The sequence below is a fragment of the Helianthus annuus genome, chromosome 14 (genome assembly GCF_002127325.2).
Source record: "Helianthus annuus cultivar XRQ/B chromosome 14, HanXRQr2.0-SUNRISE, whole genome shotgun sequence".
Classification (NCBI taxonomy): domain Eukaryota; kingdom Viridiplantae; phylum Streptophyta; class Magnoliopsida; order Asterales; family Asteraceae; genus Helianthus; species Helianthus annuus.
The window spans coordinates 159,342,144-159,366,037 of record NC_035446.2 but is presented as its reverse complement, the minus strand read 5'-3'; the positions used below and the strand labels follow the sequence as shown (position 1 = coordinate 159,366,037).

At 34.7% G+C, this 23,894-nt stretch overlaps 2 protein-coding genes across 2 annotated transcripts; one reads left to right on the top strand and one right to left on the bottom strand.

Moving 5' to 3' along the window:
* Window positions 1-535: 535 nt before the first annotated feature.
* LOC110907702 (agamous-like MADS-box protein AGL61) lies at window positions 536-1,195 on the top strand. Its single transcript, XM_022152645.1, has one exon. It carries the CDS (start codon window positions 536-538, stop codon window positions 1,193-1,195), a length of 660 nt encoding a protein of 219 aa, XP_022008337.1.
* Window positions 1,196-12,931: 11,736 nt separating this feature from the next.
* Window positions 12,932-13,585, bottom strand: LOC110904629 (trypsin inhibitor DE-3-like). The gene has a single exon (XM_022150471.2). The coding sequence runs from the start codon at window positions 13,583-13,585 to the stop codon at window positions 12,932-12,934; it is 654 nt and encodes a 217-aa protein (XP_022006163.1).
* Between the last annotated feature and the right edge of the window lie 10,309 nt (window positions 13,586-23,894).

The window sequence follows — 23,894 nt, the reverse complement described above, 5'->3', positions numbered from 1 at the left end:
TTGGCCTTATATTTTCATCTATCATATAACAAAGATTTTTCCAAGATAAGTTCGACCTAAGCTAATATACTGAACACACAACTTGTTTCTTTGGGGTTTTCACATGAGAGCCGAATTACTCTGCAACCTTGTGATTAAAGAAAAAAAAAACAGTAGCTTAAATGTTCATTGAAGATTTTAGAAACCATCATTTTTCTTCATCAGTGATCACTAACTATTAAACTTACAAATTATAAAAGTTGACTTTTATGTAACATACACCTTCATAGCTATCTGGTATGCCACAAATTGACTTTAATTACTTCAATGTAACTGACAAAAAGTCAAATAGTTTGCCAATTATGTTAACAACAAGAATTTAAGGGTCTTGATATCTAGAATTAAAATGAAGATTTTCTAACTCCCAAATCATTGGTTGTAAATAGCACTTTTAATAAAAATAAATTCATCACCTATAAATTGCCATGTTTTATTCAGAACTAAATCATCAAAAACCTCCATTTCTAGTCAACTTTCTTGTTACAAATCTCAAACTATGGCTAAGAAACCAAGTTTGGGTCGCCAAAAAATCAAAATCGCTAAGATTCAAATAAAAAATCATCTACAGGTGACTTTCTCAAAGAGGCGATCCGGGCTCTTCAAGAAGGCTAGTGAGCTTTGCACGTTGTGCGGGGTTGAAATAGCCATTGTGGTATTCTCCCCTGCTGGGAAAGTCTTTTCCTTTGGTCATCCTAAGGTCGAATCAATTATTGACAGATTCTTAGCGCGAAACCCTAATCTCAGCTCGACTAGTTTACATCTCATAGAGGCACATAGAATAGCAAGCATTCCTGAACTAAACGTGCAGCTAACATACATACTCAACGAGTTAGAAGCGGAGAAAAAAAGAAGCGAGACACTAGATGAAATGAGAAAGGCGAGCCAGAGTCAGTTTTGGTGGGAAGCACCAATTGAGAACCTGAATATGCATGAACTTGAACAACTGAAGAATTCCATGGAGGAACTTAAAAAGACTCTGACTATACAAGCCAATAGGCTTTTCGCAGAAAACTCTAACTCTATGTCGTTTTTCGGTACTAATAATAATATCCCAGGTGGTGTTGATCACTATGAGATGAAGCCTGCTCCCATCATTTCAACATCATCTTCTGCCGCTTCTCATGCCCATAGCTATGGCTATGGCCATGGTTTTTAATCCATTCCATTTCAAAATGTCAAGGGAGTTTTGCTAGTTAGTACGTACCTCACTGGTACCTCACTGGCCACTCTCTCTTTTTTTCCTCATCAGTTTACATGTATAAACTTCCGCAGAAAGATTTTTATGAAAAAAGATATCATTATGTTGGTACAAATAAATATCAATACCGAAATTTAATGATTTAATTGCTTTAAATCAATAATTGAATGTATATAAGTTACAAAGTTGGTTAAAACTAATAGTAAAGAGCAAATTACCCAGAAACTTAACGAAAGATACCAAAAATTTTCAGGGACTAAAAAATTCTATCCATTCAGAATTTGTATAATCAGAGGATTATAAACTGGTTAAGTCGTTCATGGAGTTAATATGACAGTCCACACATCTATCCATGGCATTGTTTGTGTTAGCCATGCACTTAGGCTATGTGGTGTGGTGATGTTTCTAATCACAATCACCACCCTCCACGTCAGCACTACATCACTCCATCCTCATTCACCATCCTCATCCAAGACCCGATCAAATCCGAGCGAAGGGTGTTATGCGTAGCCTATTGCTGCCCTTCATCAACCAGTACAACATTCTCATCAATGTCGTTTTCATCGAATTCGCATATAGCATTACTATCGTTTTCGATAATCATGTTATGCATCAAGATACAAGCATACATACAATATCTCAATTTTTTGGATGTAACTGCGCGCGCCGAGTTTTTCACAATGTTCCATTTTTGTTGCAGAACCCGAAATAGTCGTTCAACATCCTTTCTCGCAGATTCTTGACATTAGAGAAGTTTCTTTCTTTTATCATCTTCCGGATAGGTTAGGTATATTCCATCAGCTAGATAATACCCGTGCTTGTATTCTACTCTTGAAACCATAAACCTACAATCAGGGCGGTACCGTTAATGATGTCGTTCAAAACATTCGATAGACCACGAATGCTTAAGTTGGTATTCGAATCAGGAACCCAAAGAAAGCATGCCAAACTCATAGATCATTTGAAGCCACAACTTCTAGAATTAGTGTGGGATAACCATGATCACCTCATCTAAATCAACCTAGCCATCCATTAGGCACGCAACGACAAATGCATACAATCGATGCTACCAAGCATTCCAGGAAAATCATGTTTACTTTTGTGTGCGTGATACAACTTTAGCCACCCTTTATGAACCGAATGTAATTGAAAAGAGACAACTGAAAACACACACACAAATGTTTAAATTAACTAATACGTCAATAAGATATATATGTTTGTCATCACAAATAAAATAAGATCCAATACATAAACCAAATAATGTGTCAAACCTATACGAATCGTCTGCCTAGAGGAAGTCACAAGAGAATTAACTGTGCATGGTTGTTATCCCAACCTCAAGCATCATCCCGCACGTCTCTTGCATTAAAGAATTGAATGGAAAAGAGTTCTGGACTTGGAAATCACCTTTTTGGAGCTTTGGTTCATCTGGAACGATGAATAATTCGTTTGGTGTGTTTTGGCAGGATTATACTAAACATTGGGCCTTTTTTCGCGATCTGGTGGTCTCTCATGTGTCGCAGCAGGTGGAACAAATTCCCACGCGACACACGACTTTCTTGTTTAGTTCGTAACTTTCTCATTTAAACTCCGTTTCCTTCACCGTTTTCGCCCACATCTTCGTCATTCCATCCTCTATAATATCATCTTCTTACCTCTTCAATTGCTATCACATATGTATCATGTTGAACAACCATATCACTAACTTCTTTTTATAAATGTACATATGCACACATTATAAATCAGACATGTACACTTAAAGAAGATGATCAGATGGAACAATATTTGTTAATGTACATATATGTACATACGTTTTTTAAATTGTGAATACGTATAATACATATATGTACATTCACTTCTACAATGTTTTTAATCATGTTCTAGATGGAACAATATATTATATAATGGTTACATTTTTTAGAATTAAAAAGTTAGTTAATTGGTGAGAGAAAAAATGAGAGAGAATGTAGTTAATTATTTAACTGGAGAGAGAACTAGTTAACAATTTAGCTTTATACCCTTTACATTTATTTTTTACATATAAATAATTACAAAACTACCATTATTAAAGTTTCCAAGATCTAAACAATTAAGGGTTTTTTACATATTTCCCCCTCCTAAGCTGTCTTATTACGTATTTCCCCAACCCAAAAAATCAATTACATATTTCCCCTTCCTAACTCATATATATTACATATTTCCCCTTTTCATTAAAATAACTCTTATTTATGACTATTTTACCCTTAATGAACTTTTAACTAAATGTTTACATATTTCACCACTCCAATATGTAAAGTCAATTACATATTTACCCAAAACCATAATACTCAAAATAAAGACATAAATTCACGGTGTCCATACTCACCACATCGTAGACATTTTATCGTTTTTTAGGCTCGTCACCTGGTCTAATTCTATTCTTTCTTGGTCTCCCAAATGGGTATATCTTCTTATTATCTGTATGAACCCATTGATCCTTTGTAGGCATTGGAGTAACTTCTAAAGCATAAGTTAATGATTCTGCACCCAATTTCTACATACGACATTCTAAATATTAATGATTCTACTCCATTCTGTAAATGAGTTATTTTCCATATCATGTTCCATATAAATCACTTGAATAAAAGAAATAAATATAAATCACCTGATCATACAAACTGGACAAAAATGATACTAACATTTTCCATTGCAAATAAACAGTTTAATATAAGCAAATGATTAAAGAAATAAAAATTCTATAAAATAATGTAAAACAAGGCAGAAGATGTTAATTGGGTTGCTCCTCCTCCCTTCCAGGTCGTCTTCTTCTTCTTCTTCTTCTTCATATTCCAATTTAGGGTTTTCTTTTTACTCATTCAACTATTCAAAGTTGTTTCACCTACCAATTTTTGTATTCAAAAATCAACAACGAATCTGAACAAAACCCACATCCCACCTCGATTTCCCAAATTAAACCCACCATCAATTTGTTAATTCACAAATCCGTATCTTAAAAGTTGTTTCACCTACCATTAAAGAAATATGTAGCCCGTTCTCAGTTAAGTTGGGCTAAAAATCCACCACCGGTGCTTGAGAAGATTCGATTAAAAATCCACCACCAGTGATTAAGAAGATTTGATTATGATAGGCTGGGTTGATTGCGAATGAAGAAGACGAACGAGATTGATTATTAACATACCTGATGAAGCAGCGATGTGTAGCAGAGGAAGAAGAAAGGTCGTTGTTGTGGTAGGGTTTTGGCGTGTGGATTATACGAACATAAATATGAAGATGAGTTATTTTGAGGGTAATTAGGTAATTTCTTATAAAAAGAGGAAATATGTAATTGATTTTATTGTTTGGGGAAATACGTAATAAGGCAACTTAGGAGGGGGAAATATGTAAAAATCCCAACAATTAATGGCTCAGATTAGTTCACACAATTCACTCTCAACCTAATGTTCACTCTAAAACCCTACCGTATATACTATATATAGGTACAAGATCAGGAGAAACGCCCTAAAGTGTGAGAACGGATCCTGGCCGAACACGTGGCACGTGACATAGTGAAGGGCGGAGGGGCTTTTTTGTCCTTTTATATTCTTTTTTTAAACGCGTCTCACAACACCTCTCCATTTTTTGGCATTTAACAAATACATGACATTTTTATTGTTTTTTTAGATTAGGAGCATAGTAAATATTTTGGCTTTATATGTGCGCCCCCAAATTGAATAAAATCATTTAGTAATTATAAGTTATTTTCCTCCATGGCATTTCCCAAATTCATTAGGCGTTTCTGTAGATTTCAACTATTTATATAGGTTATCAAGGTAAATTTCTTAGCGTTCATCGTGTTTTTCAATTCATTAGAAATTTAAAAGAGTACAGCTAAGACGAAATCAAACAAAAACTAATAGTCTTCTGCGGATGGTATTAGAGTACAGATGTAACCCATCGGTTTGTTCATCACTCTTCTCAGACTCATCATCATCTTGTTCATTGGCGTATAACGCCATAATCTCGTCTCTGCTTTGTTCCATCCTATACTTGAATGTATTCACAAAGTTGTATCTAGCATTGTTCGAAGGTGCTAAATCACAGAGTTGTTCGATAAAATGTAGTCTATCTGTGTTCAGCACTTCGTCCATTGTAAATGAAAAATCCCTCCCGTGTTGAAAGCTCACCCTCACCGTTCTTGCTTGTTCATTCAGAATCCAACTGGTAACTTTTGGTAGATCAGTATCTTCAACATCATCATCATCATCATCATCATCATCATCACCATCATCATCATTTCCTGGAAATTTTCTCTCTAATCTTTTTATTACCCTTTGATTCCTCTCACAATCGTAGGCCACTGGGACCCCAAGGGCTAGAATATCCCTCTGAACGGATTCATCCATACTAAGTATAGCTTTGATTGTTTTGACTTTCACCCTTTTCCTGTCAAAGAACTTAATGACGAAACGTCCCTCTGACCTATCAAACCTCCATGCAATAACATGTGCCATTTTTTTAAATTATATGGCGTTTTAGACAAGATGTGGCGTTTTTAGTGAATGTGTGAGGGGTGAAGCTTTTGTTTAGCTGTTGTACTTATATAATGAGCTTTTTTTTGGAGCCAAGTAGATATTTGTTTTTGGCAGTAAAAAACATCAGTAATTTTTTCTTGATGTGTATTTTTTTTATCAATTTGTTGTGCCATGTGGGATGCAGGACTATAATGTGACAGGCAATTACGGCGTTTTGAAAAGATAAATAAATTCAGTTTCTCATGTAATGGCTTTTAATATAATAAATGTTTAGCAATAATGTTCCCGTCTCTTTATTTTACTGTTTGCAGTTACTGTTTTCTTCAGTTTCATCTGTTAAGGCTGTAACACTTTCCACTTTTTTAGGGTTTGGTGTTTTGTTTTTTATCGTGTTTAGATAAAGATGGCATGTTGTTTTATACATTGTTTTAATGACGTTTAGTCAATTAGTGTTGTTTCTAATAATACATTGTTTGGCATTTTTTGGCGTTTTATATAGCAACAACGTGCTTTGCTAGCATCCGTTCTCACAGTTTTCATATATTAGGCGTTTTGGTGTTTGTAGTTTTTGGCGTTTTATACTCAATTTTTTTATTAGTAGAGAATTAGATAACAAACAATAGAAAATGAAAAAAAAATAAAAAATGCTAATATAATTTCTCATCCGAATCTTCACTGTCATCATTCTCTTCTTCTTGAATTTCTTTTGGCGTTTTGAACCTTTTTAAATACCTTAGCTAGATGCCAATTTTCCTACATAATGTTCGCCTTTAGAAGAAGCTTATTTTTAGTGGCATCCTGTATTTTGGTTTGATATATTCTTGTTTGGTGACATGTTGAAGATCAACGCCTGCTCGAATGCTATTATAATAATGGAGTCCAAAATAACATTTTTTTTACATTGGTATTGATCCTTTCATGTCATCAATATATACATCAAGAACAAAGCTTACATCATGACATATCAGTGTCATCAATCTCTTTTTCCTGAATATTTGTCCATCTCACTCAGCAAAAGCTTATAGAGATACCCACCTCAGAGAAGAATCCATTCAGTGAAACTTCATTCAGAACAATACTCAATATAGAAGAAACGAGGTTTCCCATCTGTGGTTTTTTTAACTATTTTTTGGCGTTTTAAAGTGAGTGGTTTCTAGGAAACTTGGCGTTGTTTTTTGGTGTGACAATTGATTGTGCAGAGACGTCTCTCTTATAGGATGTTTTTGACGCGTAATTTAGGCGGGATTTTATTATAATAAATGATATTAATAAAGTAACTGTCTTTTCAGTTACTGTGTGCATTTTACTGTTTTGTTCAGCTTTACGAGTTTACGGTGATAAACATCCCATCATCCAAGTTTGACGGTTTTTTAATGGCGTTACATAGTTTTTGGCGTTTTGTATTTTTAATATGGTTTAGATAAAGATGGCACTTTGTTCGATTCTCTTGCACCTTGTTTTATACTTTTTTTTTTGAGTTTTTAACAATACTTGTCAAAAGTAATTTTATTATAGTTTGGGAGTTTTGGGCGTTTTATGGCATGATAGCGTTTCACAAGCATTTTGTCTTTGTGACGTTTTTATTAAAATAATGTATTTGTTCTTAGCTGAAAAATACATAACAAACAACTGAAAAAGAAAATTAAAAAAAAATAGAAACATTTCATCTTCCAAATCTTCACTATCACCAGACTCTTTCTTCTTTGAAACATCTTCACTAGCGGTTTGACTTTGTATGCTTCATTTTTTTTTTGTTGTTGAAGTAGCTTTTTTGTGGCCGTTTAAAAGCACAAAATGGCGTGAGTTTTTTGTTTGAAGTTCATCTTTATCTTCATCTTTATCTTCAACCCACCCTTCAGTGTCATCCGTCTCTTCATGCCATTCAAATATTCATCAAGAACAAAGCACAAAAAATGACATAAGTCTGACATCAGCATCTTTTTCTTGAAGATTTGTCCATCTCATGCAGCAAATGTTATCAAGTTACACTCCTCAGCTAACAATGCATTTTGCGAAATTTCGCATAGAACAATATTGAATATACAAGAAACGATGTTTGTCATTTTTGGCGTTTTACTGAGAAAATAGTGTATCTAAAAGAAACGTTGATTGGAATCTTTGATGTTTGGGTATTTTGGCGTTTTCTAAGATGATTGGTATATAGTAAAATATGGCGTTTTGAGTCGGTGTGTTTGATGTTTAGGTTTTTTGACGTTTCTAAGACGTATGGTATATAGTAGTAAATATGGCGTTTGGGGTTCAGTGTGTTTAATGAATGTCTGAGATATTGTTTATATAGGATGTGTTTTGGCGCGTAATAGCGTTTTATTCATGAGTTTGACGTTTTGGGTAGAGAAGTCTAAAGACCCTTTTACCCTTAAAGAAGCGCGTCCACTTAATAGAATTTGTGTTATTTACAAAAACGCCAACGCGCCAATCTAGTCCATAGATTGTTTTGATCGGACGATCCATAACCGTTCTAACTGTTCTCACACTTTTCACCGTTTTCTCTAAATCCTGACTCTATATATATACATATATATTGGTGATCAGTTCAAATGAAAACCACCACGAATTGTGAGAACCGTGAGAACTTTTTGATCCCGCGTGTGTTGGGCCAATTTTTTTTGCACAAACGTAGATGAAAATATTATAAACACATCTGTAAAAAAAAAGTAAAAAAAAATTGTCGAGTCGTTAGTTAGTTTTGATTGATGCAAGTTTTTTTTACGCGCTAGTATAAATTTTGTATGAAGATAAATATTTTTTGCGCCTCATGTAAATGTGGGTATGCGGCATTTTTTTAATTTTTTTTTTTTTTTTTTTTGCTGAAAGAAGTGATATTTTTTATGACTTTTGAGAAATAAAATTCGAAAAATCTTTTGAATAATCTAGTTCTCATGGTTCTCACAACTCGAATGATTCTCATTTTAACCCATCACTATATGTATTAATTTTGACACTGAAGACTATTTTATTGCTTCATTCCTTGGCATATGGGTACGATGCCTCATGACCAAGGGCGGTTTTATATTTGATTGGTCGAGATCAAATTTTGGCTCCGTTGTGGGACTAGGTGATCTAGATAATTTAGCTTTTGTAGGTTACTGTCTTTTGCTTATAACAGCATTCACAATAGATCTTGGGTATATTTGACTAAGTTACTTATGTTATAAAGGGAGGCGGGGTGGTGGATATTTTTGTCTGTGATGAAATGTTTCACGCGTGGAACTTGGTGCAATTCCCACCGCCACATGCATTTACAACGAGTGATGGAAGGTTGGCGTGATAAACTTAACGCGTGATGAGGGTGTGAGTGATAAATAGATGTGAGGGGGTTTGAGTGTTTATTTTTGGGTGTTGTGAGTGATGACCATTGCCACTAAAAAAAGGTTGTGAGTGATGGAATAATGGTTGATGACATGGCGAAACTTAATTGGATGTTGTGAGTGATGAAATTTTTGCAAGTGATGACCACCCATCCCCCTAAGGAATTGTTGTTCGTGGTTTTTAGTGGTTGTGATTAGAGAATAGAGAAAATGTTACTTTTTATCTGTAAATATAAGAGAAACATTGTACACCCCTATAATTTTTTTTATTACTTTTGAAAGTGGTTGTGAGCGAAGGTGAGGAAAAACGTAATGTAAAAGTATAAAAATATTATTTAATTGAAAATAAGAAAGAAAAAAATAGTGAATTTTAATATAATTATAGCAATAAGGATAAATGGTTGAATGTGAATACTCTACATCCAAATTGAAAATAGAAAGAAAAAAAAAAGTAGTGAATTTTAATGTAATTTTAACAAGAAGGATAAATGGTTGAATGTGAATACTCTACATCCAAAATCCAATAGTTATCATTAATTGAAATCCAATAAATAGTTGTTCAAATTATTATAATTACACATTTTTATGGGCATAATACGCATTTATTTAATTGCTTTATTATGGGCATAATTACACATTTATTTAATCGGTACTATATAATAAAAAAACTACTTTGAGAACACTTGTCATCATCATATCAGGCTATGTCTTATGGATAGTTATAATTTTAGTTTAATCTTTTTTAATTAATTATAATATTATATTATTAATTAATATAAGGATTAGTTTAATCTTTTATAATTAATTATAATATTATATTATTAATTAATATAAGGATTCCAATTATTCAGTATTTATATAATCCGTTTGATTTAATTTATATAATCTGTTTGATTCAAAATTTAAAATATATATTAATGAAGATATTGAATAATTAATAAAATAATAACTTAATAAAATAATAACACCAGCAAAAAATAAGGTAAATACATAAATTATAACATACTAAATTTATCATGCATAAAAGTTTAATAATATGTTATGTTAATATTAAATATATATTAATAAAGATATTGAATAATCTATACTATATAATAAAAGAAACCATTTTCAGGACATTTGTCATCATATTAGACCATGTCTTATTATGAATAATTATATTAATCTCTTCTAAATAATCCTCCTACTAAATATTATTTAGTTTAATTATTACTTTTATATTTATCTATTTACTTCAAATTCAAACTTAGTTAACTAATTTGATATTAGAGTAAATTATGATTTTGGCTCCTGTGGTTATATCACTTTTATCCTTTTAGCCAAAATGGATAACATCTAAGCCCTCAACGTCTTTTTTTAACCCTGTTGGACCCCAACGTCTTTTTTTTTCCTAACCCTTTTGGCCCCTAAAAGTAATGGATAGGGTTAGTGTTAGGGGCCAAAAGGGTTAGAAAAAAGACGTTGGAGGCTCAGATGTTAAAAGATTCGTTTTTTGGCTAAAAGGGTAAAATTGATTTCACCACAGGAGCCAAAATCGTAATTTACTCTTGATATTAACTATATATTTGAACGTTTTGTTTAGTTTGGTATAAATAGATTTTACGAAACTTAAAATAAAATTAACTAATATTATTTATCATTTCTACATTTAAAAGTTTTAAATACATGGTTAAATTTATTGAGACTTCGTTACATTTACAAGTTATAAATAAAGGGTTAAATTTATTGAGACTTTGTTAACAAATTTTACTACAATATAATAATCTATTTATATCAATATAAATATATATTTATACTATACTATATAATAAAACATCAATGTGTGACACCTGTCATTCATTATAAGCATTTATTTTATGATTTTATCGCCTCACTTCCAAACCTATCTTATATTAATTAAACAAATAAATGAATAATGAGCTAATATTAAATTTGATCCTACTTTAAATTTTTGAATACCGTTCTTCTATTTTAAATTTTGAATACCATCCTACTTTATTATTTAGTACAGGAAATTACATTTATTCAACCCACGTAATACACATATTTTTAAAGATGTAACTTTTTATTATTTAGTATATAAAATTACATTTATTCAACCCGTGTAATAAATGAAGTTTCTTAAAGATGTATTATTTTATTATTTGGTAAACAATATTACATTTATTCAACTCGTGTAATACAAGTGGTTTTAAAGATATAACTTTTTTATTTGGTATATAAAATTATATTTATTCAACCCGTCGGGTTGAATAAATATAATTTTATATACCAAATAAAAAAGTTATATCTTTAAAACCACTTGTATTACACGAGTTGAATAAATGTAATATTGTTTACCAAATAATAAAATAATACATCTTTAAGAAACTTCATTTATTACACGGGTTGAATAAATGTAATTTTATATACTAAATAATAAAAAGTTACATCTTTAAAAATATGTGTATTACGTGGGTTGAATAAATGTAATTTCCTGTACTAAATAATAAAGTAGGATGGTATTCAAAATTTAAAATAGAAGAACGGTATTCAAAAATTTAAAGTAGGATCAAATTTAATATTAGCTCATTATTCATTTATTTGTTTAATTAATATAAGATAGGTTTGGAAGTGAGGCGATAAAATCATAAAATAAATGCTTATAATGAATGACAGGTGTCACACATTGATGTTTTATTATATAGTATAGTATAAATATATAGTGTTAGGGGCCAAAAGGGTTAGAAAAAAAGACGTTGGGGACTCAGATGTTAAAAGATTCGTTTTTTGGCTAAAAGGGTAAAATTGATTTCACCACAGGAGCCAAAATCGTAATTTACTCTTGATATTAACTATATATTTGAACGTTTTGTTTAGTTTGGTATAAATAGATTTTACGAAACTTAAAATAAAATTAACTAATATTATTTATCATTTCTACATTTAAAAGTTTTAAATACATGGTTAAATTTATTGAGACTTCGTTACATTTACAAGTTATAAATAAAGGGTTAAATTTATTGAGACTTTGTTAACAAATTTTACTACAATATAATAATCTATTTATATCAATATAAATATATATTTATACTATACTATATAATAAAACATCAATGTGTGACACCTGTCATTCATTATAAGCATTTATTTTATGATTTTATCGCCTCACTTCCAAACCTATCTTATATTAATTAAACAAATAAATGAATAATGAGCTAATATTAAATTTGATCCTACTTTAAATTTTTGAATACCATTCTTCTATTTTAAATTTTGAATACCATCCTACTTTATTATTTAGTACAGGAAATTACATTTATTCAACCCACGTAATACACATATTTTTAAAGATGTAACTTTTTATTATTTAGTATATAAAATTACATTTATTCAACACGTGTAATAAATGAAGTTTCTTAAAGATGTATTATTTTATTATTTGGTAAACAATATTACATTTATTCAACTCGTGTAATACAAGTGGTTTTAAAGATATAACTTTTTTATTTGGTATATAAAATTATATTTATTCAACCCGTACAATATGGTTCTTATATATATAACTTTCTTATTATTTAATATATAAAATTATATTTATTCAACCCGTGCAATAAAAGAGCTTTGTAAAGATATATTGTTTTATTATTTAGTATATAAAATTCATTTATTCAATCCGTGTAATACACGGGGTTATAACCTAGTTGCTTTATTATATGCATTACAATACAATTTGTGGTTGGGTTATTATTCAATTTAAATAATTGTTTAATCGGGAGGAGTTTCATTGGAATAAAATCCTTATTCAGTGAACATACATATATATTCTTTATTTTACGCTACGGATTATGAATTCCCAGCCATACAAACATGAGTTACTTTGCCTTTTGAAACACAAACTCAAAAGGAGTACCACGAGAAACACTTAGATGTCTAGTCCCTTTATCTTGGTAAAGGCTTACGTTATAGCAACGAACAGGAGGGGTGCCTCCACAATAATAGGGACAATGTTGAAGCATGTAGCTATGCACCTTTGAACTTGTTGGCTTAGGATAATCAACAACCTGAAAACATGTAGGGCCATCATCAATGGTCCCGCCTGTTGTAACCAAGGAAGAAGGTGGCTTTGCTTCAGGGTCGGAGATCTGCCAAAAGGTCCACTTTTCACACGAACCATTCTTGGGTCGCCCCGAGTCAATACCAAGAATGTGTGATGTTTGGAGATATTTTTCATGTTTTTCATTATCAGAGATGAGAGTAAAGAGGAACTTGCCACCTTTGTTAACCTCAGCAGGATCCTGCACTACATATGATGGGCAAATTTTCTTATTGTTTTTTGTGTCAGTTAACTTGATTCCGCCACCCTTAGCCCAGATCACTGGACCAATGGAGTAGGGAGCATCGTTCAACACCTTTTCCCCCGTAACATCATATACGAAATCTTTAGCACCAGTGGTAGGGGGGATTGATTGTGTAGCGAAGATGAGGACGAGAAGGAAGGCAGCATAAGAGAGTATTGTTGACTTCATGACATAAGATGTTTTGGTATCAATGTGGTGTGATATAAAATAAATGAGAGCTTGGTATTTATAGGCGTTAATAAATCACAGTTCCAGTGAGAATGCAAATTTTTAAATATTTTTGTATTACATGATGTTTTGTTACACATTTATCATGCTTGCATTACGCGTTATCAACAACAGGGCGTTTTGTTTTTGTTTTTTGCTTTACACTATGGGGTATTGGGCGTGGGTTGAGGCGTGGGTTGGGGGAAAACGCCCAAGCCACCACCTCGGGTGGGCTTGGGTTGGGTCGTGGCCCTTGGGGCTTGGGTTTCAAGCCGGGCGTGGGGCGGTCTTGACAAGCTGACATGGCGGGCTCTCAATGGCCAAACCAAACTAGCCGTTGGCCAACGGCTATGTTAAAAAAATTATTTTTTCACTATAAAACTCACATTTTTCTTCTATTTTTTACCACATTCAACCACATCTTCTATAATCATCTTCAATTCCCCTTCTACAGAACGAAAAATGCATCCTCATAACCATGCTTATGACCCGAACAACCCGTATGCATTCCAAGAAAATAATCCTAGCCCGTCCAATGCCTCGTCCATTTTTCATACACTCTTCTATGCCCGTTGAAGCGAGTTATGCATCATATCTTGGGAATCGTTTGTATACTAACTTCCCACACACCGAGAATTCGATACCTACCTCGTTTACACAAACGCCCATCAACCTTTCACCAACCTCCATCGACCTTTCACAACCGATTTGTGAAAACGGTTAGTAGAGTATTCCATGAAGAATTAGGAAGGGAGGCTTATCGTGAAAACGATAGCTTATCCTCAAAGTGGAGCGAGATTAGCGGCCAACTTACAAAATATAGTGGTTTTTAAATAAAGCAAAGCAAAACCCAAAAAGTGGTGAAACCGAAGCTGACATTGTGACAAATGCATTGGTTGCATTCAAATCAAATGTGGGGAGCGACTTCCGTTTCATGCATTGTTGGGAGATTTGTAAGTTCCATCCAAAGTGGGTGAATATCCCCAGTCGTAGCGGAAGTAACACGTCTTCCAAAAGGATAAGGGCCTCGTCCCAAGCCCAATCTGATGCACGAGATCAAGAGTTTGAGGACCTTTTAGATGATTCGCCAAACCGGCCTGAGTATGGAAGAGATGCCGCAAAAAGGCGTGCTCAAAAATCAAGATCTGGTACGGCATCGCCTTCAGCTGGGAGTTCGGGCTCGCGTTGGGGAATATACAGCGACCAGTTGGATGACATTGCATGCAACTTAGATACATTCAACGTCTTCCAACAACAAAGGGCCGAACAACGAAAGAGCAAAGAAGCTAGAGATGTCGCTAGAGATGCCCTGAAACAAAGACGAGATGATTTGAAATTTCTATCCCAGCCCATTGATCACCTAGAGGGTGACGAGTTGCAATTAGTCTTGGAGACGAGAGAAGAGATAAAAAAAAAAACAAATATAAACGTTAGGAATTTTTTTATGTGATTTTCTTTATTTAAAAATATTAAAAAAAAAATAAATTTATTGTTTTAAAAAATATTCAAATAGCCCAGCGGGTCAGCCCAGCGAAGCCCACCAAACCCACGCCCCAAACCCCCGCCCCACCATACCATATTGAATGTGGGTCAGCCCATGTCTGCCCCCCCAAGCCACGTGTCAACTCATGCCCCAACCCAAACCCAACCCAAGCTCCACCATACCTCACGTTCTTAACTTTATGTATAGTTGAGGGTGGACCCTAGACCTACAAAGTGATTTTAGTATAAAAAAAATTATAATAATGAGAGTAATCAGTAATTGGTAAATAACAGGCCCGGTTAGTCAACAAACACCACCCAAATTACTATTAATTAAAATGATCACTTCCATTTGGGTTTCGGCCATTCGGAAAGAATAGAAAGATTTATGACTGATCGGCTATGAACAAAGTGGTAATCCAATAAATGGTTGTTCCAAAATCATAAAAATTAAATTGGTTGCTAACTACTAGCTAATTCCACTGTAATAAGTGATAATTTACAATTTTCTTTTGTGATGTCTTAAGATTTCATTCGAAAGAGCCAGCAAGCAGTGGCGGATTCAGGATTTTTTTCTATAGGTTTACTTTTTGTGGTAGTCGGATTTCTCACAACAAACGTTAGAATTTTCAGGTCAGGTCAACAAGTATAATAAATATGATATAATAATCATAATACATAATTATTAGAAAACACACAATCTAGAATAAGGAGTTTATCACGAGCCATCTTCAATCTGGTGAGCTCTTTCAAACTAAAAACTCTATTAGGTTTTCAAGCAAATTAAGGTATCAAAGATTGAAATCACATGGGTTTACAAATATATATCATGTTAGAAATAACTACCAAATGGTATATAAATACCACATGGTATATCCTTAAACATGAGCCATCATATTTCATAGTCTGGTAACCATATTCAACTTAGGAATTCATTGTTCATATTGATTATAGGTAAATGAAATTCAATCAGAAAATATTATGGACATAATAGATTGAATCAAATGAGCAGAAGAATTTAGGAATTTGATCACCATCTTTAACGTTTGTCTAATTATCTTCATATCTTGGTAAGGTTTAAACTACAAAATCATTTTTAAAACCTGAAAGGTTAAAATCTCCGATTTTAAAATGATACTATGTTGATGTACTATTGTTAATTTGTTATGCCAAAAACCTATGTGGAATATTGAATGCAAACAAAATATCTCGTATTTGGCTTTTGGCCACATATAATTGAGTATTCATACGAGCATAAATATTAAAATATTATATTCACAAAATCATTCCAATTAGTTGATGCCCCGCCCGCGTTGTGGGGCGATGGCCGAATAATGAGCAAGTGTTAGGCAGCTCATTGACACGAAAAACAATTAAATCGAGTCAAACAATTAAAAAAAACACTTTTATAGTTTTGGAAAAAAAAACGAAAGCAATGGCAATATTGTAATTTTTAACCGAGAGAAAGTTGTATTTTTTGACTTAGGTAAAATCGTAATTTGCCAAAAGCTAAAGTAATGGCAGTACTGAAAATTTGAACCAGGGGCAAAGTTGTAAATTTTCACAGGGGGGAATTCGTAATTTTAAACTTGGGGTAACAGCGTAATATAAATTTGAACTAAGGGCACAATCGTAATTTTAAGCTTGAGGCAAAAGCACAATATTATTTTGAACGGAGGGCAAAATCGTAATTTTGAGTTGGGGCAAAAACATAATTTTAATTTGAACTGGGGAAAAACGTAATTTTGAATTGAGGGCGAAATCACAATTTTTTAAACGGGGAAAAATCACATTTTTGAACAGAGGGCAAAATCGTAATTTTTAGCTAGAGGTAAAAACAGAATTTTATTTTGAACTGGGGACGAAAAGGTAATTCTGAGTTGAGGGCAAAACCCCAATTTTATTTTGAATGAGGGAAAATCGTAATTTTGAGCTGGGGACAAAATCGTACTTTTATTTTTAGCTGAGGGCAAAACCGTAATTTTAAGGAGGGGAAAAAACGTAATTTTAGAATGGATATAAAATAATAAATTGGTTGGTCCAATGGGGGAGTGCCAGGCAAAGTCATAATTTTGAATTGAGGGCAAGATCGTAATTTTGAGATGGGGACAAAAAGCGTAATTTTATTTTAAGTTGGGGGCAAAAATATAATTTTAAAATGGATATAAAATAATAAACGTGTTGGTCCAATGGAGGAGTGCCAGACAACTGGCACTATTCCCCCAACTTGTAAATGTATATGTGGTAAATAGCACATTCATAAATTGATATTCATATATTCACAACAAGTTCAAAAATTCACCAAAGCACCTTAGAAATTGCTTAAGAAATAGAAAGTTTGCATCAAGAACAACTTAGTCTAAAACACAACAGGTTAAAAAATTAACAACCCTAAATGGCTAATACAGAGCGTGGACGGTGCTGCGGCGGTGGACGGCTGGAGGTGGAGGCGGCTGGGCTGGGTTGTCACACCCCCAAAATACCACCCATGGAAACCCTGCTAGGCGTGTGACAAACCAATAACGAGCCACTAATCATGATGAACTCAAAATAAATTTGCAAATGAAAATACCAATTATTAATAAATTGTACCTATAATAAGTTTAATAAATCCCCACAAGGTCAGCGGAAGCAAAATAGAAAACCATAGTTAAACTGTCTCAAAACCAATATGTAGTATCAATAATTCCATCACATGTATCAAGCCTCATCGACCCATGACCACTCCAGCTACACCAGACAACAAGTTCCAATCCAAGACATCTAACGACCTGCGAGCATGCAACAAGTGTATCAGACAACGCTGGTGAGTTCATAGTTTTACAAAAACGTTGGTTACCAAGTGTTTAATCCAGTTTGTTAACGAATTCGAAAGTAATGTTAATAATATCTCGATACTGAACAAGACGGCTCCTGATGTATGTTTTGCCCGGTCCCTAGTGTTCCTATCAAAGCACTGGGCATGACTGGGTCATTAGTTCACACCCGTCCTCTCCGGTACGGGGTGAGGGTGCCAAACCTAAGTAGCGCTACCAACTAATACCCGTTACCTCTCCGGTAACACAAAAGATGGGACTTAAGAATGATAGAGTGATATTATTATCCAACATCCCAGTTTTACCCAAAAGACTTATCCCTCCCCGGGATACCCACTGACTGTCCCAACCACCGGGACGCATGCTCAAAAGTAATGAACTCACCTTTGTTTGCTCGGTATGATAATATACTTCTAATGTTAGTTAACGGTTAGGCCCGTTACACGCGACCTAAAATATAATGTCATGTAAATGAGTATACGAGTAGGGTTCTGCTTTACCCTAGTGTCCAAACAATAAAGTTTAACACACTCAAGTTAACAAATTTGGCACACAGTATTAAACAGTCTAGTTGGTGACGTGTTGTGTGATGTCGAAAAAAAAGAAACTTGACGTATTGTTTAATTTACTGACTCAGAACAGTCAAGTAACACACAGTTTCAGGTAACATGTATTATACTTAAACCCAAGTATCATGTGTTTACTACACTTAATTGTTCAGGTCTTTACACAATAGAATATATAAATCTCAAGCCACCGGCCCACCATACATGGGCTGATCGACATATGCAATCACTTCATCAATCTATAATAATCACTTTATGAACCAATCAATTTACATATCACGTGCAATGAATATTACATATATTGTAACGGCACCAAAATTATAACGTTACGTTTAGGTTTAACAGAATTGTAACGGCACAGATTAACGTCACTGACCTCGAAAGTTCGGGTTGTCACATCATCCCCAACTTGAAAGAAATTTCGTCCTGAAATTTGACAAATAGGCACAGAGGAGTGAAGTGACAAATCAAGATTGCTGCAGGTTTTCCTCGGGTGCCACATCATCCCCAACTTGAAAAGGAATTTCGTCCCGAAATTCACCTGTAGTGCTAGAATTAGATCGGTCATCAGGAAAAAGTTGAGGATATTTAAGCTTCATCTGATCCTCACGCTCCCACGTGAACTCCGGTCCACGTCTTGAGTTCCAACGAACTCTCACAATCGGGATTCGACTATGTTTACGCACCTTGACCTCCCGGTCCATGATCTCGATAGGTTCTTCGACAACTGTAACTTTTTTGAGCTCTAGCAGGGGCATCACAAGTGTTTCCTCGGATAAACGCTTCTATAGATTTGAGACATAATGACTTCGAGAACGTTACTTAACTTGTCAGGTAACCCGAGTTTGTGACCATGTCACCAATTCGATCCAGAAATCCGAATATCCCAACGCATTGTAAACTAAGGTTGCCACATTTTCTATAGCGTGCCGCACCCTCCCAGGGTGAGACTTCCGATACGTTCGCCTTCAGTGAACTCCCAGTGTTTCCTAAGCTTATTAGCTTCCCTAACGGTCACGCATTGCCGCCAAACGATTTCCGATCTAAACAATCTTCCCAAGAGGTTCGAGTACAACCTCTGGATCTGTGATTAGGTTGTCACTCACCTTAGTCCAACAAGGAGGTTGGCATCGTCATCCATGCAATGCCTCAAACAGAGTTGTATGCATACTAAAACGGTAACGGCTGCAGTAGAGCTCACCAAAAGATAAGTGTCCTTCCCAAATGTTTACTATAGTGAATCACGCACATGCTCGCAGCATGCCTTCGTGTGTCAAGATGGTTCGTTACTCTGCCCGGTTGTCCTACAGTGATAAGTAATGCGCATGCCTAAATGTGAGCCAAGGGTGTTGCGTATTGCTTGACATAAATCATGCATAGATCAAATTCAGAGGTAACAGGAGTTGGCACCTCGTACCTAAAAGCCGCCTCTCTCGGAGGAACATTCACAACTGTGAAGACGCGTCAGTTTTCTTGATTGCAAAGTGTGCTGGTAACTTGAGTCCATCAATGATCACCCAGGTGATAATGTTTCCGTTTCTAGTTGTAAGTAGACTAGTGACAAAATCCATGGCAGTCTGCTCTCATTTCCATACATGTGTTTCTGGTTGCTAATATCCCACCTTGACTTTCCCACATGTCAAACTTCGTTCCCATGCATGGCTATGTGGGCCTTCAAGCCCGGTCACCCGTGCATGGTCTTCAGGTTTTAATACATCCTATCAAAACTCAGATGAATAGGATATCGAAGCCCGTGTGCTTCGCCTGCACCAGTTCCCTAAGTTGTTGTATAGTGAGGTCCATATTCGTTCCATGAAGTAGCAAATATCGTCCGACCTGCGAAAGGTTGCTTCCCCATACCCCGCATGGGTCAATCTTGAGAACTCTCCTCTTCCTTCAGTTCTTCAATTTGAACAAGGTGAGTCTGATCAGGTATGTTAAAGTCGATAACGAGCTGCAAATCTCGTGCACGTCCAGGTTTCACGGTCGTATTCATTCAAAATTTCCACCCAACGTTGCCCTCACATGTTTAGCTCTCTTGAAACAAGGGTACACGGGAGGCCCTTGTGATCGGTCTAAGTAACGCATCCGGTACCGTCCAAGTAATGCCTCCAACTTAAATCCAAAGACCATGGTTTCCATCGCAGGTTGCGATTCGTGCAACTCTTCTTGTAATTCCACTACGTAAGCCATCACTTTCTCGTGTTGTATCGGCGTGTAACGCGTGTAACTGGGACTCTGATTCGAATCATCTTGGTATACCACTTGTTAATGCACTTTTGGGTGATAAGTGCAAGGCTTCCAACATCTAGGGTCTTTATTGAACATTGTCCAAAGTCTAGAAAGAGTTTATGGAAAGAGTTTATTCTAGAAAGAGTTTATGGAAAGAGTTCTTCTAGAAAGAGTTTATTGGAAAGAGTTTATTGGAAAGAGTTTATTTAGAAAGAGTTTATTTGGAAAGAGTTTAATTTTAGACAGAGTTTATTTACACTAGCTTTGTCTGAGTTTTTGTATAGCTTAGGCTTGTCTGAGTTTTGTAGAAAAACTTTGTGCTTGCTTTGTGCTTTGTCCGAGCTTTCTATTTAGTGTTGAAAGTCCGGGTTTCACCTTGTATATATACTTTAATATGGAATAGACAAGGTAACGATTTCTGTGTGAATTTCTGTGCCCTAATCATTGTGCTTTTTGTCTGGCGGCGCTTTGTGTGAGTGACGTCATTCATCTTCATCAAGAATACTCTGTGTATTCTTGATTTCTCTCTCAAATCATTGCTTTCTTGTGTTCATCTATAGTGGTTGATCATCAGGTGGATTCCGCACACCTTTTGGTTGCTTTAGCTGAGTGAGATCTTGGATTAGGAGGCCTTACAAGTGGTATCAGAGCAGTGTGCTCATACTACTGTAGGTGTTCTTAGTTTGAAGGTTTTGGTGAGATTAGTTCATACTTTGATTGGGTTTAGTGAGATTTTAGTGAGTTTTTGTGTGTTATTCATGATTCTTCATTCATTTCTAGTGTTTGGATGATGGATTTTGAGTAGTTTAGTGAGTTTTTAGTGTTTTCTTCATCTGGGTTTTACAGGGGTTTTTGTTCTTGTTCATACAGAGCTTTGAAGGAGATAAAGTTCTGAGTTTTGATCTTTGGAAGCTTGGTCTGAGGTTTACACTTTGTGTTTGTGTCTCCGGGGTATTATTGAACCAGTGTGTAGTCACATTGGGGAGATACTCCGAAGATTGGTTCCTTCTGAGTTTTGAAACTTGTCTGAGTTTCAAACCAGTCTGAGCTTTTTCCCTAGTCTGAGTTTTCCTTTTAGAGATTATTGAGTGAGTTTTTCATTGGTTTGGTCCGAATTTTTCCGTTTATAGGTAAATTAGTCTGAGTTAGATGTAGTTTGTTTGTCCGAGTTTAATTTTCTATTGTCTTCTCCGAGTTTTTAGTCTGTCTCTTGTCTGAGTTTATTAGGCATATATATCTAGTCTGAGTTATTTAGAGAATATATTTGTCCGAGTTTAGTTAGTCCATAGTTTAGTCCGAGTAAAGTTTAGATAGTCTGAGTTTATTTACTTAGTTTAGTGTCTGAGTTTTAGAATTTTTGATTATATCCGAGCTATATTGTGTAATAGAGTCCGAGTATATCATTCATTTAGTCTGAGCTTATAGCTATCACATCTTGTCCGAGTTTGCTTAATATTGTTAAAGTCTGAGATACTTATATAGTATATTGTTGAGTTTCTAAATTTGGTCCGAGTTTAATTAGTTTAAAATCTAGGTCCGAATTTAAAAAAAAAAAAAAAAAAAAAAAAAACAAACTTGTGTCCGAGTTTAAATTTTTGTTCTGTCTGAGTTTCTTGTGAGGGTTAAGGTCCGATTTTATTTAGTCTGAGTTTCTTCATTATATTAGTCCGAGGTTTATTTGTTTAGTCCGAGGTTTATTTAGTCTGAGTTAAAGTCTTTGTGTCCCAATTAAATAGTTGTTTAGTCCAATTAAAGTGAGTCCGAGGTTTATTTATATATTAGTCCGAGGTTTATTAAAGTGAGTCCGAGGTTTATTTGTTATATATTAGTCCGAGGTTTATTAAAGTGAGTCCGAGGTTTATTTTAGTTCTTTAAAATAGTCCAAGTTTCATTTTATTATAATTTAGTCCGAGGTTTATTTGTTATATATTAAAGTGCGTCCGAGTGTGTTTAGAAATCTTTGTGTCCGAGTTTAGTTAACTTGGAGTGTGTTTGTTTTTCTTTTTAAAGTGTTAGTCCGAGTTTGTCGTCTGAGTTTACTTCTATCCTGTAGTTAGAGTCCGAGTTTAATATTCTCACTCTGGTCTTGGTCTGAGGTATAAGTGCAGTGTGTCCAAATTTTTCAATCAGTAAGGGTGTCTTAGTTTAAACTTCTAACAGTGTTGTGTCCGAGCTCTGTTGTCTGTGTTTAATTTCAGGTTTCTGTGATCCGGGATTCACACTCTGATTGAAACTCACTTCACGGTTTTGAAGTTCTCTGTTGTTGTCTAAAATGGCAAACAACAATCTGACTACGATGGTGCAAAGCCTCAAGCACAATGCTGAGGTAGGAAGTAACGACAAACCTCCTTTGTTGGTCAATGAACTTGACTTTCCTGAGTGGAAGGAGCGTTTTGAGAGATATGTTCGAGCAAAAGACATCAAAATCTGGTTGTGCATCGTTAAAGGATGTGGTGCTACTCCAGTACGTACGTTGACGATTGATACGTACTTGGCGCTTACTGACGATCAGAAGAAGTTTTATGACTGTGAAGAGAAAGCAATGTCAATGATAACGATGGCAATGACACAATCTATACTTCATACGTTCCGTAAGAGAAATAGCTCAAAGGAATTGTGGGATAGTATGATCCAGCGATATGAAGGAAACGAAATGTACAAGAAACGACGTCTCGAACGTTTGAAGACTCAATTCGTTGTGTTCAAGGCTTTGAAGAATGAATCGTTTGATGACACAGTGAATCGATTTTATCATCTGCTGAGCGAACTTGATAGAAGTAAAGAGGGTATCTACACTGAATTCGAGAAGGTTGAGAAGTTTCTGAATTGTCTTTCGAGAGAATGGAATATGTACACCGCTTTGATCAGAGAGGGTGTTCTCTACGAAGAGCTTACATTAGAAGAAGTTGTTCAGAAGCTAAGGGGTTACGCTTGGAATATGGAAGATCAAGCATCTGAATTCGAGAAGATCCAAGATCCTCAGTTGTATAAGGCTTCGAAACCAACGGATAAGGGTAGTAATGGTGGAGTCGGTGTTGCTTTGTTTTCGGAAAATGAAGGTCCTGCAAGTGAACACGCCTTCATAAGCAACAATGTCAGTTCAAGTGGAACAACCAATTCAAATCAAGGGATGTACTCTTCTAGTGGCGCTCAGAAATCTCAAGGAACAAGTGT

Bases quoted from the DNA above. Each gene is read 5' to 3' on its own strand.
- LOC110907702 (XM_022152645.1), top strand. From the start codon at position 536: ATGGCTAAGAAACCAAGTTTGGGTCGCCAAAAAATCAAAATCGCTAAG.
- LOC110904629 (XM_022150471.2), bottom strand. From the start codon at position 13,585: ATGAAGTCAACAATACTCTCTTATGCTGCCTTCCTTCTCGTCCTCATC.